Source organism: Eurosta solidaginis, chromosome 1, assembly GCF_040869045.1.
Source record: "Eurosta solidaginis isolate ZX-2024a chromosome 1, ASM4086904v1, whole genome shotgun sequence".
Lineage (NCBI taxonomy): Eukaryota > Metazoa > Arthropoda > Insecta > Diptera > Tephritidae > Eurosta > Eurosta solidaginis.
In genome coordinates this window covers 54,124,587-54,139,127 of record NC_090319.1, presented here as the reverse complement: position 1 = coordinate 54,139,127, position 14,541 = coordinate 54,124,587, and the positions used below count along the sequence as shown (strand labels likewise).

Below are 14,541 nucleotides of genomic sequence, written 5' to 3'. Positions count from 1 at the left end.
AAGCCATATATTTAGCAATTACAATGAGAAAATTTGTGCTACGGGTTTTTACTTTGCGACATATGTTAGCTGCTTTGCTCGTCTAAATGTTGCAAGTATATTACCCTTATACGTTTGTTAACCTGGCGATATAAGAGGCAATTTAAAAGTCCTCTTGCCATTTTTTGGAATTGGAACATTCAATTCCTAAAACAAGAAAAAAAAAAGATTGTACATAAACTGTCAATCGTTCTTTCAGTTTCTTTTGTCAAAAGTGATGGAAGAAGAAAAATGTTACATGTAATTTTCGTCAACAAAGCCAAAACAAAAAAAGAAAAAAGTTGGTTTGCTGATGAAGCTGGATGAAAAAGGCATTTTTAATGGAAAATAAAGGTAATTAGCTGATTTTTAAATGATATATATTTAATTTATTGTTATTATTTATTTACATATAGCAGCTGAATCACTTCTTCAACGTTTCCAGCGCACCAACTCTTGGTAATTCGGTAATAGTCTAGTTGAGGGGTCGACTGCTAATACGCTACCAAAAATATCGAGAGATGTGTCAAACGACGCGTCTTGACATCAGTATGAATAATCCGAAGGCGGTAAATAAAAATTTTAACGCGTTCAAAAGATATTAACGAAAAATCGAAAAAGACCCGCGGGTACCTCCGAAACCGGAGGTCGGATCCATAGTATTTTTGCGCAGAACACCTTTATGCGTTGGCGGCCTTCGGCCGCGCTTATAAAAAATAACCCTGGGCTACGCCATGCCAAGTCCGGGTGTGTGGTATAACCGTGGCTACCGCCACGGTGATGCACAATTTTTTTTGGGGGTACAAACACAACAACAACCACATGGAAATCGCCAACTTCAACTGCAAACATCTCCGGATATAGATAAAATTTTTCTTTTCCGCCATCGGATTATTGGTCTCAAGATTAATACGCGTCTTTTGACACCTCTCTCGATATTTTTGGTAGCGTATTAGCAGTCGACCCCTCAACTAGACTATTACCGGTAATTCTATACGACAGCATGACACTGACAATATGCGTCCATAAATATCGAGAGAGGTGTTAAAAGACGCGCATTGACCTCGAAAACAATAATCAGAAGGCGGAGGTAAATTATTTTGTGTTGGACAAGAGATATTTGCAAAAGAAGTTGAAAATTTTCAATTGAAAATTTTCATGGGCGCGTTGTAATGTTGATGATATTTGGTATCCACAAAAAAAATTGTGGACATAAGTGTTTTGCGCAGATATAGTTTTGGTCTCCAAACCGGTGTTGGACCCACCCAGATTAATTTTTTAAAGCGCGGCCGAAGGCCGCCAGCGCAAAAATACTATGGACCTCACCCCGGTCTCGAAGCACTCCGGGGTCATTTTTCGGTTTTTTGGGAATATCTTTTGAACGAGCTAAAATTTTTCTTTTCCACATTCGGATTATTGTTATTCGATTTGGTGCTGCATGTTATCTCGCACTCAAAGAAATGGAATATGATAAGAAATTTATAGATGTTCTGTCGGAACGTTTATATGATCGCATCACTTCAAGATTATCACATGGTATATGTAATGGTGATCCATGGCAAAGGTATATTTATTTATTAAATTTATCATTACTTATGGCCTTAAAAGATGTGACGTTGTCTAGTGTCTCAGCATGTACTTCTGCATCACTGGAACCTACGTGCGATTGGAACTGATGAGGATTTGACACATAGTTCAATAAGGTATACGAGTTTACCGTACTGATATTGTACCGTATTGTTTAGTTAATTTGAAAGTAATTTATTGTTAAATTTTTATAGATTTGGTATTGGTTGTTTTACCACCATTGAAGAGGTTGATTACATTACCGATACCTGCATCAAACGTGTCGAACGTTTACGTAAAATGTCTCCATTATGGGAGATGGTTCTAGAACCAATTGATTTGAAAAATATGCAATGGTCGCAACATTAATTTGGTTTATGATATATAAATAAGGGACCGTTTTGTATTGTATGCATCTTTTAGTGTATGTATTTATATTCCAAAGCAGTTTAATGTAAAGAGGGATACAACTTTTTAGGAATTATATTATTCCTACTTTATCTGCCTAAGGTCGTTATTTTGTAGTATTAAAATTATATTGGGAAATGCTATTGCTAAATGTTTTTTGTAGTGGACCTTATTTTCAATACATGTATGTATGAATACTAACGTTACTGTCTCTAAGAGATATTGAAAATTTGGGATGAGATTGTATATAAAATGCTGAGTTAATAGTATGTTCATGAATAAGTGCTGATTTATTTTAAAATTTCATGTATTTTGTAAAGTAAAAATTAAGTAATTTAGTAACCTAAAAAATATCGAAGATACGTATATACATAATAACGTTTAACGTTGGAATCTCGTCGTGTCGGTATTTGAGATGCAGATTTCTTTGAAGGATATGTACTCCATGTCTTTAGATGTAATCTTTTTTAATTAAAAAAGCACGGGTGTGTTGAAAATTTCAAATGAGTCGCTATGCCACAGAACTTTCGGGTTCAGCGCCATTGCATGGTTGTTTTGATCCAATTTTTCTTTTGGCTCCTCTGTTCGGAACGGATTTTGCTTTCGGTTTAATTTTTGGATACTAGTTCGGTTGTAGTACTGACTTCAATTACGGTTCCGGGTTTTCCTTCTGGCTCTAGCCAGGAGGCTTTGGTAGCAATTTCGGCTTTAGTTTGGATCTGGTATCGGTACCTGCTACGGTAAAAGTTCGGCTTGGAATATTTCCGTTTTCAACTCCAGTATCGGTTATACTCCAGTTTTTTTCTTGTCATCATATGGATGATATAAATAATCCAAAAGTAAATCTATAGCATGTAAAACATAATTTTCTAGCAATATTTGCTCTTCGCAAACTGTTTGTGGTCGTGATAAGGGTCGCTTTTCGTCGGTATAATTGTTTAGCATTTTTTTTCTCTTTGTTGACTAGTGGTGGCCCTGATAAGGGCCGTTTTGCGTATACTTGTATAGTATATTTTCGCTCTTTGTAAATTAATGGTGGCCCTGAAACTAGGGGAGGTTACTGCGTTTGGGTTTCACGACTTATTCGTGGTACATCATGCATATCCGTTTGTGTGCTGCAGCTGTTCCGTGCGAAGTATTGACCTTTCGCTCCAACGGTGTCACTTAAAAAAAGCAAACATGTAGAAGGGACTTTATTATTTATCCTTCGTCCTTCCTTCACATTGTAGCGGCGAAATATTGTCCGATATTTTGGTAGATAACTGTAGGAATGACTGTTGGGGACGATGAGACAACTTCCGTTTTTTACAAACTCTTGATTAGCACTGCTAAGTCATACATAAAATTATATTATATTTTTTATCTTACAACATTCGGGAAACAATATTTACGTCAAAGACGGTAAATATAGCGATGGAGTGGAGTTGGGCATCAAATTTACTCTCTGAGCTCCCACAATAAGGTCACAGGCCTGAAAATGGAGCCACAGGGAAGCCATTTTAGGGAAGCTAACGCCACAAGCTTTTTCCCAATTTTTCCTCTTCCTTGATCTTGCGGGGTAATTCTTTACTTTAGCTCACAACTGCAAAAACTCGTGCAAAAATATCGGGAGAGGTGTCAAAAAAATGCGTTTTGGACTCAGGACGACGAATCCGAAAGCGAAAATTAAAAATTTTATTTCTGTCAAAAAATATTCCCAAAAAAACTAAAAAATGGCACCGGAGCGCTCCGAAACTGGGGGTGGAATCCATAGTATTTTAGCGCAGGTAATAGTCTTGTTGAGGGGTCGACTGCTAATACGCTACCAAAAATATCGAGAGAGATGTCTAACGACGCGTGTAGACATCAGTATTAATAATCCGAAAGCGGAAAATAAAAATTTTAATTCATTCAAAAGATATTAACGAAAAACCGAAAAAAGACCCGCGGGTACCTCCGAAACCGGGGTGGGATCCATGGTAATTTTGCGCAGAACACCTTTCTGCGTTGGCGGCCTTCGGCCGCGCTTATAAAAAATTACCATGGGAGACCAAATCTATATCCGCGCAAAACACTTTTTCCCACAGTTTTTTTTTGTGGGTACCCGACACCATCAAAATTACAACAGCCACATGAAAATTTTCAACTTTGTAAATATATCTGGAAAGAAATAAAATTTTCAATTTCCGTTTACGGATTCGTGATCCTGGGTCCAAAGCGCGTCTTTTGACACGTCTCCCGATATTTTTGGACGAGTTTTAGTAGTTGTGAGCTAAAGTAAAGAATTACCTAATACATTTTCACATCAAAAGTAAATAAACAAAAAATGTAAACATAAACAAAGTTTGTCATTTTATGACCACCTTCGAATGAAAAAACATGTAAAATGCAACTCTAATGCTTTTACCTGGTTATTGTACCATGGTAACACTGAAGTCGAAAAATGTCAAATTATTGAAATTTTTTGTTTGAGCTACGTCATAAAACACAATTGCAAAAACAAGGGAAAATAATAGCAATATCTACTTGAAAACAAACGGCTTAGTTAGTTGTGCGGGCGCATAATTGTTCACGGTCAAACAATGTATCAAGAATATTTAAATCAATTGCAGAGGACCATTGCACCACTCTCATCAGATGAACTCAAGGATCTACTCAACGACGATGATAAACTAGATGAGAAAGTATCAGAAGTTCTTGAGAATCTCAAAGCTCAAAAAGACAATCTGCTTGCAGAAAATCGGTCAAAAGCCGAAAGTAATATTGAAAAAGAACCAAAAATCGTGGAATTACGAGGCAAAGTCAATGAACTACTCGAAGAGGCGAAAGGATGCTGCCAAACTGTACAGGATAAATTAGCTGAAGTTAAGGAGAAATCGGGCAATGTTAGTCAAGAAACAGCATTGGCATTAATACAAACAGCAGCTGCCGAAAGCGAGGAAGCAAGTGATGCGTTAATAAAACAATTCACGGAATCAAATGAAATTGGTGTTGAAGCATTTTTGGATGATTTTCTAGCTGCACGCAAAACTATGCATTTACGCAAGCTCAAAGCGGAGAAAATGCAAGAGCTAATGCGAATACAAACACAGGCAGCGCAACGCGGTAGTAGTGGTGGCATGCCTGCCTATGCTAATATACTACATAATAGTGGATTCTATCCAACACCGGCAGGAGCTTCTGGTATGGGTGGTGGTGTGCCATACCCATTAGCGCCCATGATGCCAATGCCACCACCGCGCCCATATTAATGATTAAGCCTCAAACAATCGAAATATGTTATATATGTATGTATAAGAATGGATAATCAACGATGAAATAGCGATGTATGTATGTTTATAAATACAAAATTATAATTTTTTTTAAATAACGTATTGTATGTAATATTGCTAAAATGTCTATAAAAAAAAAAAAACATTTATCTCACAAAAAGTCTTGTATGTTTTTATGTGTAAAAGGCAACCTCCCCTGTGCGTTTCAGTTTTATTAAGCACCCCTTGACACCAATATTCTCACAGTTGGAGTTAGTTGGGGTGGTTTAACTTGGCAATGTCAAATCGCTACCGCGATGCTTGGACTGATACCTTGAAGGCGTTATCCGTAATGTATTAAATCAATATCCGACATAGCATCATCAACAAAGATAAGTTATCAATTGAATCAGTTGTACACTCCCCAAAATCATCGGGGAGTCTCTTGGTTGTTGCAACAAGAACAATAAATATTGACTGATAAGACATCCATGCATTAGGTGGACCAGAAACATCTTGAAATATAACGTTAGAATATACCCGCGGTAAATATGCTTGTCGTGAGAGGCGGCTATAATACCCCAATTGATTCAAAGGGCTGTGTAGGCCAGCTCTTTCAACCCAATTTTCAACCTCAGCTATCCGTAGCGAATCCTGTTTCTTTAGCAGCCGAGGGTTGTGCCTTAATGGTGCTTGTGACCGGAACGTACTGGGTTTATATCCGGCAAAAGACCATCAACGCCGATAAAACTAGAAAAAACCTTCGGGGTCTTTATCGCTCCAACAACAACCGCAAAACAAGGAATTGGAGCTGGGATCTTCAATTACTTTCAAAACCAAGATGCATACTAATAGGGCAGTTTTCGATGTTCGCCGAAGCTGAAATTTTTACCTTAAACCCGTGTGCAGAAATCAACCTACAACGAGACTACCCGTATGACCCCTCGTTATATATATATATAGTATCTTCATGTTGTTGAATTATGGTAAAGATTTAAATTTTCTTTCTAAAACTCTAATCTTTATGAGAAGTAAAAAGCACCAACTTTAGCCATTATGTAACATTCCAAAAAATTCTTTTCATATCAAAACGCAAAATGTGGTTCAATTTACATTGCGGTGTCCTAGGCCAGGATCACCTGCTTCAGCGTGGTGTACTTCTTCAGAGTACTCCATGGAACACCTACGAATGAGTATTTTCCGAAAATTTACTTGATTGACCACTCACAAGCAAAGTTCGAGCTGGTCCATGTACTTCATATGGTGGTACTAATATGACAAAAATGGTATACATGAACCAACTCTTTCTTCCAGGATCGGCAAAATAGTGGCGACAGACCTTTCACTCTATAAAAAGCTAATACTCTTTACACCAAAGTACTCAAAATCCAACAAATTCCAAACCAAAACGCAATAATTCAAAAAGACTTCAAACCAAAACGCAATTAATAAATTCTTTCAGACCAAAACGCCGTAATTACAATTTTTTCAAGAACTCATATTAATTTAAAACGAAATTTTTTTTGTCGCTCGTAGTAGATAGTTGATCGCCAAGTGATAGTCGCTTATCTGCTATACTAATTGCAAAATTCATATTTATTCATTTGTATATAATCCTGCGTTAGGTTATGTTGTTAGTCTTATTAATTGCAAAGTTATAAAAAAAATTGTTTTTTTTTGTTACTACATTTTCTTGTTCCGTATACTCAAAACATTACTAGCTAAGCTAATCAAAACCACTTTGCATTACAGCCACATTTGTTGCTTGGCCTAGCATACACTTTTTTCTCTTTAAACAATTCACATAAATAATAGTTACTTGTAAATTAAATGCTACATTTAATTGCAGCAAATGTGGACGTCCTCATAAAACGTTCTCATCCACCACTTCTACACCCATACTCAAACCGTTCGCGTAAAGCCATCATGACGAACCAAATTCATTCATCCATTTCTCATATTTTTCTAAATCAGCTCTGGATACACTCTTGTTACAGCGGCTTATTGCTTCCGAGAAATCTTGATTCGAAACAGGCAGATCAACTTCCTCGGTTGCAAGTTGACGTATTTGTTCGGGGGTGAGGCCGGCAATTTTGCGGCGCATCGACATCATGCTGGCATCTCTGTGACAAGAAAACAAAAAAAGGAGGTTAGTAATTGTACAAATATATACTTTCAATTACAATAATAATATTGGGTGCACTTGCAGAGCTGTATGCAATCTTTTTAATCCAGAGTTACGTTTTTCATGAGGGGTCAAACTCACATTTTTGTCAAATTTTAAAATTAATTTTTGAGTTAAAGAGATAACACGGCGTTCTGCAAGTGGGCATACGAATAAACTTTTACATTTGGAGTTTAATCAACAATTAACCGTTTAAATTTGCTACTTGAGGGGTTCGCATGACATTTTATTGGTCAGCTTGGTTTAAACGACTAAAGTATCAGCGTTATACTACTTTTATTTCAATTAGCACTAAAACATTGAACCTCAAATGTACCTGCAAACATTGGTTATATCAGCACCAGAGTAACCTTGTAATTTCTTTGCAATTTCCGATAAATCAACACTTTCATCCACCTTCACTTCACGTAGATTTATTTTCAGTAACGCTTCACGTCCTTCATCTGTTGGCAATGGTATGTAAATGCGTTTTTCTAAACGACGCCGTAACGCTTCATCAATATCCCATGGAAAATTCGTGGCAGCCAATACCATAACTACCTTTGTAGCCTCTTCGCTGCCCACACCATCCATTTGCACCAGCAATTCTGATTTTACACGTCTCGATGCTTCATGTTCCGATTCGGAACCGCGTCGTGAACAAAGTGAATCAATTTCATCGATGAAAATCGTACTCGGTGCATAAAAGCGTGCCATTTCGAATAGTAAACGTACCATTTTTTCTGATTCTCCACGATACTTGGATGTGAGCGTTGACGAGGAGACATTGAAAAACGTCGTACCACATTCTGTGGCCACGGCTTTGGCTAACATGGTTTTACCAGTGCCCGGAGGTCCAACCATTAGAACACCCTTCCATGGACGCCGTATGCCCTGAAATTAAACAAAAGAACATTAAATGTAATGCTTATCTAAAAGTGAGTAATAAAGATAATAATAAATTATTCTCTTATTTGAGCAGCTACATAAATAGCAGCGATGAATCATCACAAAATTGTTTACAAAATTAACATTGTTGTAACTCAACACATCAAACATGACAGATAAAAAACTAAACTGGTTCCGAATAAATTCCCTATTAAAGCACGCCTGCCTATGACGTCGTCTTTTAAAATTGAGGCTTGATAATGATCATCATATATATATCTTAAACAATGGAAAAGGTAGCGAATGCGGTCTATATATTCAATAATATATTTAATACACTAAATCTCATTTCATTGCTATAAACATTAATTCTATATCTTGACAACGTACTTTGAAATAATCTGGCATCAGCATCGGCAGCACAACAGCTTCCTCCAATAAGCGCTTAGCATCATGCAAATCGGCTATGTCATTCCAGCGGACTTTCGGATTTCGTTGTAGTATATCACGTTCTTTAAAAGAAATCATATATAGAAACACATAAAGGCTTTGTACGTATGTATATCCCTTCGTCAATAAAAAAACCATATTCACACTCACCTAAAATATCAACCAACTCCGATTCCATATGTGAGCTTGGTTGAAATTTCTTTTCTTCTTCACCTTCAACCAGCTCCTCGTCACGATTCTCATCCTCTCTAGAGACAGCATATTCCGCACTCGGTGTACTAGTACCACCATTACTTGCAAGTGGTGCCTTTTTAGTAGATGTTGAAGAAATTGAGCGGCCATTCTGTTGCCCTGAACTACCACCACTACGTGCTGTGTTTGCACCACTACCAGCTATTGTGCGTCTATTAGCGCCTGCACCACTGCGTTGGGGTATTGTGCTTTTACCCGCATTTACACCGGCGAGTTTCTTGTTGGGTATACTACTACGGCTGCTGCGATTTGGGACCGCGGGTCTAAAAAAAGTTTGATGTATTGTGAAAAATTGAATGTTGAGTGAAATATAATTCTATCCGGTTGCCGTTTCAAAAACGCCTTATGACAGAATTCGGTTGAAGTATGCCCTATCTCAATATTTGTTTCAAAAGCAAATTTTTTCAGCTCAAATTCAATACATTTTGACATTAGCAGCGGCGTTTATGTAAAAATTCTGAGATGGGGCGCTCTTCAACCGAATTCTGAAATGGGGCGTTATTCAAAAGTTTTCTGAGGGTGTTATTCAAAACGGCAGCCGAGATAGGGTGATTATCAGCAGTCGCAATACTGCAAAAATCTCATACTTTTCTGAACGTGGTGGTCCCCAAATGTCTGGATCTTTAGGTGGTGGCGTCCATATATCCGGATCAGGTCGAAACCACGCTGATGGGTCTTTTGTTTCATCCTCACTAATTTGTGTTTTCAATCTATGCGCGAACGATGTATTTTGTAGATCGAGCGTCATTTCGGAGAGTGTTCTTTGTATGGCTTTTATTTGAGAATATTCCTTTTCTATTTGCTGTGCGACCTGTGAGAAAAAAATTTAGTATATACATATGTATTCGATACAAGCCTCTATGATTAAATCTACTCACCAATTTCCATTTGCTTTTTCGCAATGAATCATTGGTTGATTTAACCATACGATCTAGCATACCACCTAATCCTTCATAATAAATGCATGCCGAATCATAATTGCCAGTATAGGCCATGTCACGCGCCAGCTTTGCATTCTCACATATTTCCGCTATTGAAGTTTTGGCCATAACGGTCATTCCTACATAAGATTTTGTCTTTTGCTTTCCACCTCGTAATAGCTGAAATATATATGCATATAGTGTTAGGAGTGTTTTCATTTTTGCAAAGAGAACATTCCAAACATTCCATGCAGACAGTCTCGAATCAATACAAAAACAATTTTTACTATTTGCCTTAAGAAATTTTCAATGGGACTCTTTAACTAATCTTCCACCTTATACTAATCGATTAAAGCTTACCAATCTTCCAACTCTTGCTAGTCGAAGGGAAAACCTTTAAATGGATGAAGTGAACTTTTGCGTTCCCTCTCGGACATCGAGACACTTCAAACCTCTTCTGCTGAAACAATGTAGAACGAATTTCGAACAAAATTAACCTTTTCGGCGTTTATGCCAAGATTATAACTCTCACTTAAACACATTTGATAGCTGCGACCCTTTTTTATATAAAAAAGCGCTAAAGACTTCTAAGGTATAGGACCTGCCAGACTATCCACTTCGACATTGAAACACGTGGTCCTCACCTGATTAAAATACTTAATAATGTCCTCAAACTTCACCGAATTGCGGTGGACCGAGTATACTGCCTTAGTCGGAGAATACCAGCCAATCTAGTATGTGTTAGTTGTTTTGGTAGTATTTTGCCCTACTTAACCTCCGCCTCGTTTCTATTGAAGTTTAGAATATACCCATGGTAGGGTAAAAGGCGACTAAAATCTACTCAAAGCATCCACTTAAAAAAACAGAACCCTTTGATCGGTCAGCGTACAGGAGTTCTATTTTCGCTGATTCACTACCTCCTGTGGAAGGGTGATAACTTGGAATGTTTAAAGTAAAATAAAGTAGTTTGCACGCAAGCGCTGGGTTCATATCCGTCAAATGATACTGTCATGATTCCCTAAATCATCCAGATATTATATTTACCGATACAACATATTGCGAAAGAATAACGGGACCCCTTTCTCGTATAGTCACGCCGCTTGAATCTGAATGTAACGAATGCAACATTTACTGAGATTCAAGTCCCCAGCTGGTTAGGGGGCTTAGAATATGCCCGCGGTAGGTATGCCTGTCGTAAGAGGCGACAAAATACCAAATGGATTCAAGGGGTTGTGTAGCGCAACGGTTCCAGGGGTTGCCAGCGCAATATATAGTTTATCCAACCCAGTTGTCAACCTCACCTACCCTGCCGTCCATGTGGTTGTTGTTGTTGTAGCGATTAGTTACTCCCCGAAGGCATTGGGGAGTGTTATCGATGTGATGGTCCTTTGTCGGATACAGATCCGATACGCTCCGGTACACAGCACCATTAAGGTGCTGGCCCGACCATCTCGGGAACGATTTATATGGCCACATTAAACCTTCAGGCCATCCCTCCCTCCCCACCCCCAAGTTCCATGAGGAGCTTGGGGTCGCCAGAACCTCATCTGTTAGTGAAACGGGATTCGCCGCTCGAAGGTGAGGTTGACAATTGGGTTGGAGAAGCTATATATTGCGCTACACAACCCCTTTGTGGGTACAAACACAACAACAACCACATGTAAATCGCCAACTTCAACTGCAAATATCTCCGGACAGAGATAAAATTTTTCTTTTCCGCCATCGGATTAGTGTTCTCGAGATTAATACGCGTCTTTTGACACCTCTCTCGATATTTTTGGTAGCGTATTAGCAGTCGACCCCTCAACTAGACTATTACTTTTATTTACCCTAATTGGCTGATCTACACGACGCCTGCTATAACAGCCAACATACCAAAATAGTGTCAACGTACTTAGCAATAGCCCATTAAAGCAATTAAAGGTGTGTATTGGTGAAACATAAACAACAACAACTTGTTTTAGCTGAAAATGGAAAGTGAGTCTCATTCTGTTAACAACGTATTAGTGTCGCAACTTCCTCAAGCTGACGGCTTTCAGGTACCAGTAGAACATCACATTTCAAATTTTCAATAAAGCAGGTGGTTCTTAATACAAGCTTGGACTTTCCATTTGTTACCACATTCAAGGCGTTTTCGCATCGCCACCTCAAATTTTATCTATATATACATATAAATGCATCTTGCCTAAAAATAATCTGCAAAATCTTATTTTTTCGTTGATTTTTTTGCATTAATCATGTTGCTGCTGCTACTGCAGCAATTCATTCGCTTTCGTCAGTCTTTGTGCTTTCTTAAAACTATCTTTATACGGAAGTGGTGGATGTGTTCCCGTTCTACTTACGGTTATTGACATTAGATCGAAGCTTTCTCATAAACTTTTGACTTTGAAATGTTTGTTTCTATTCTAATTGTATACTTTTTTATTTATTTTGTATTTTAACCAATTAACTTATATTATTTTAGCCGTTAAACAAACGGGTGTAATATTTTGCCCCTACTTGTTCTTCTGGTTTCTTTTTTTCTTATCCTATGCCTTGGCTTCTTGATAAATGTCAACTATGACATCGCCCAGTGATGCTTTCTCTATTTCAAAACTAAAGGTACGCGCACATTACGCTGCACGACACGTAGCTGCAGCGGCGCCTCACAGAGCGACATATTTTGCCAATTCACATTAAGCGGCAATCGAGCGACACATTGCGGCAAAAGTTTGTGTTTATTTTTGTTTGCAAAAAGGACGACACAGTTTTTGAAGCTGTAATTATTTCATTTTTGTGCGAAGAAGAAGAAAGGAAAAGAAAAAGGTCGTGGCTATGGGTCCAAGACATCTCATCCTCAAGATATGAGGAAGGAGAGTTCCACACTCTTTTGCCCAGATTGAAAAAAGATGGTGCAAAATTCTTTGCATGTATTCTTATGAGGCAGTTCACACCTAGCGGCAGCAGCACTGCGCGACACTTCCCAACGCGGATTTTTTGCCTAGTTGATCAAATTTGCCGCGCTGTGCCGGGTCGCGCAGTGCTGCTGATGCTAGGTGTGAATTGCCTCATAAGAATACATGCAAAGAATATTTTGTAGTGCAGTGCAGTGCTGCGTAGTGCAGCCTAATGTGGCCTTACCTTAAAGGGCAGTGATAAGTACCGTCATTGTTGATTACGGCATACGTTCCGCTAGTAAAGGGATGACAGATCATTTGATGTATATCAACAAAGAGGATAAACTTATCTTTGTTGTTGTGGTTGTTGTTGTAGCGGTAAGGACACTCCCCGAAGGTCATGGGGAGTGTTATCGATGTTGATGGTCCTTTGCCGGATGCAGATCCGGTACGTTCCGATACCAAGCTCGTTCATCTCGGGAACGATTTTTTATGACCACATCCGACCTTCTTGGCCATCCCACCCTCCCACCACCTAGATCCACGAGGAGTTCGAGATCGCCAGAGCCTCGGCTGTTAATGAAACAGGATTCCCCACGGATAGGTGAGGTTGACAACTGTGTTTGGTGAAACTATATATTGCGCTACACAACCCCTTGAATCAGGTAGTCGCCTGTTACGACAGGCATTCCTACCGTGTGTATATTCTAACCCCCTAACCCGCTGGGGAATAAATTTATCCTCTTTGGCGTGTTATGGAAACGCATTTACGATGGAAGCAGTAAGGAAGGCGTTCGGCATGATTTTGTGGTGCACAGTGGCTAGTCATTGTCGGCTGGGGCGGGTCCATGCCAACCTTACTGTTCCTGCGCCATAATCAGAAAAAAATCATATCATGCCTATCAAAACTAGCTGTCAAAAAGCGCAGAGACCGACTCAAAACGCTTGAAATTCAAAATAAAACAACATTCGGCCGAACCGGATGTCACGGACAGACCGTTGGCATTCAAAATCTAAATTCAAAAAATTCAAAAAAAACTAACGCAAAAAAAAATTACCGAACCGGACATGATCGGTTACTACTCTGAAATCAAAATTCAAAAAAAACTGCTGAAAATAAAATAAAAGAACCAAAAGGAAAATAAACAAAAAGGGCCGAATATATATAGGGGCGCCGCGGGTGGTGTTGCGACGCCCGGTGCTATGCCCACCCTCAAAATCCATGGCCACCGTCGCACCTAAAATTCCGGTGGCCCCTTACCTGTTCACCCTACGTGCCTTCTAAATGAATGGTGACGCCAGCATTCCCAAAATTTACCGGAGTCATTCACCAGTTCAGGTAGAACGTGAACTTTTAAATTTATTGTAAACTCGACGAAATTGTTTTACAGGTTTCAGGTAAAACATGAACCTTTTAAACTTATAGTACAATTAATGAAATCGTTTTACTTGTTCAAGTGAAACGTAAACTGTTTTACATGTAACAGTCAGGGTTGGTATTGTTTCGGGTTTAGCTCAACTCAGTCAACAAAAATGTATACAAAAAAAAAGTCTTTGTTTTGATAACGCAAGCTAATCCGCATTACTTGTTATCTGCGTCTCTTAATATAGATTTAATGCATTTTAACTGATAATGCAACTGAACTTGAATTACCAATAAAACTTTATTCCTTACCGAAACAATATCAACACTTTTTGCTCATTCCAAAATCATATCCGCAACGATTGCATCAATTAAAAAACGTAATAGTAAAATTCTCCCGTAACGC

At 38.5% G+C, this 14,541-nt stretch overlaps 2 protein-coding genes across 2 annotated transcripts; one reads left to right on the top strand and one right to left on the bottom strand.

Moving 5' to 3' along the window:
- Nucleotides 1–4,392: 4,392 nt before the first annotated feature.
- Nucleotides 4,393–5,403, top strand: Vps37B (vacuolar protein sorting 37B). The gene has a single exon (XM_067766642.1). The coding sequence runs from the start codon at nt 4,554–4,556 to the stop codon at nt 5,220–5,222; it is 669 nt and encodes a 222-aa protein (XP_067622743.1). The 5' UTR covers nt 4,393–4,553; the 3' UTR covers nt 5,223–5,403.
- Nucleotides 5,404–6,790: 1,387 nt separating this feature from the next.
- On the bottom strand, nt 6,791–12,428 carry Kat60 (Katanin 60). Its single transcript, XM_067766516.1, has 7 exons — nt 12,239–12,428; nt 9,855–10,076; nt 9,564–9,787; nt 8,875–9,239; nt 8,665–8,786; nt 7,724–8,280; nt 6,791–7,345 (listed from the first exon to the last, which is right to left on the bottom strand). The coding sequence occupies exons 1-7, from the start codon at nt 12,248–12,250 to the stop codon at nt 7,147–7,149; spliced, it is 1,701 nt and encodes a 566-aa protein (XP_067622617.1). The 5' UTR covers nt 12,251–12,428; the 3' UTR covers nt 6,791–7,146.
- Nucleotides 12,429–14,541: the final 2,113 nt, after the last annotated feature.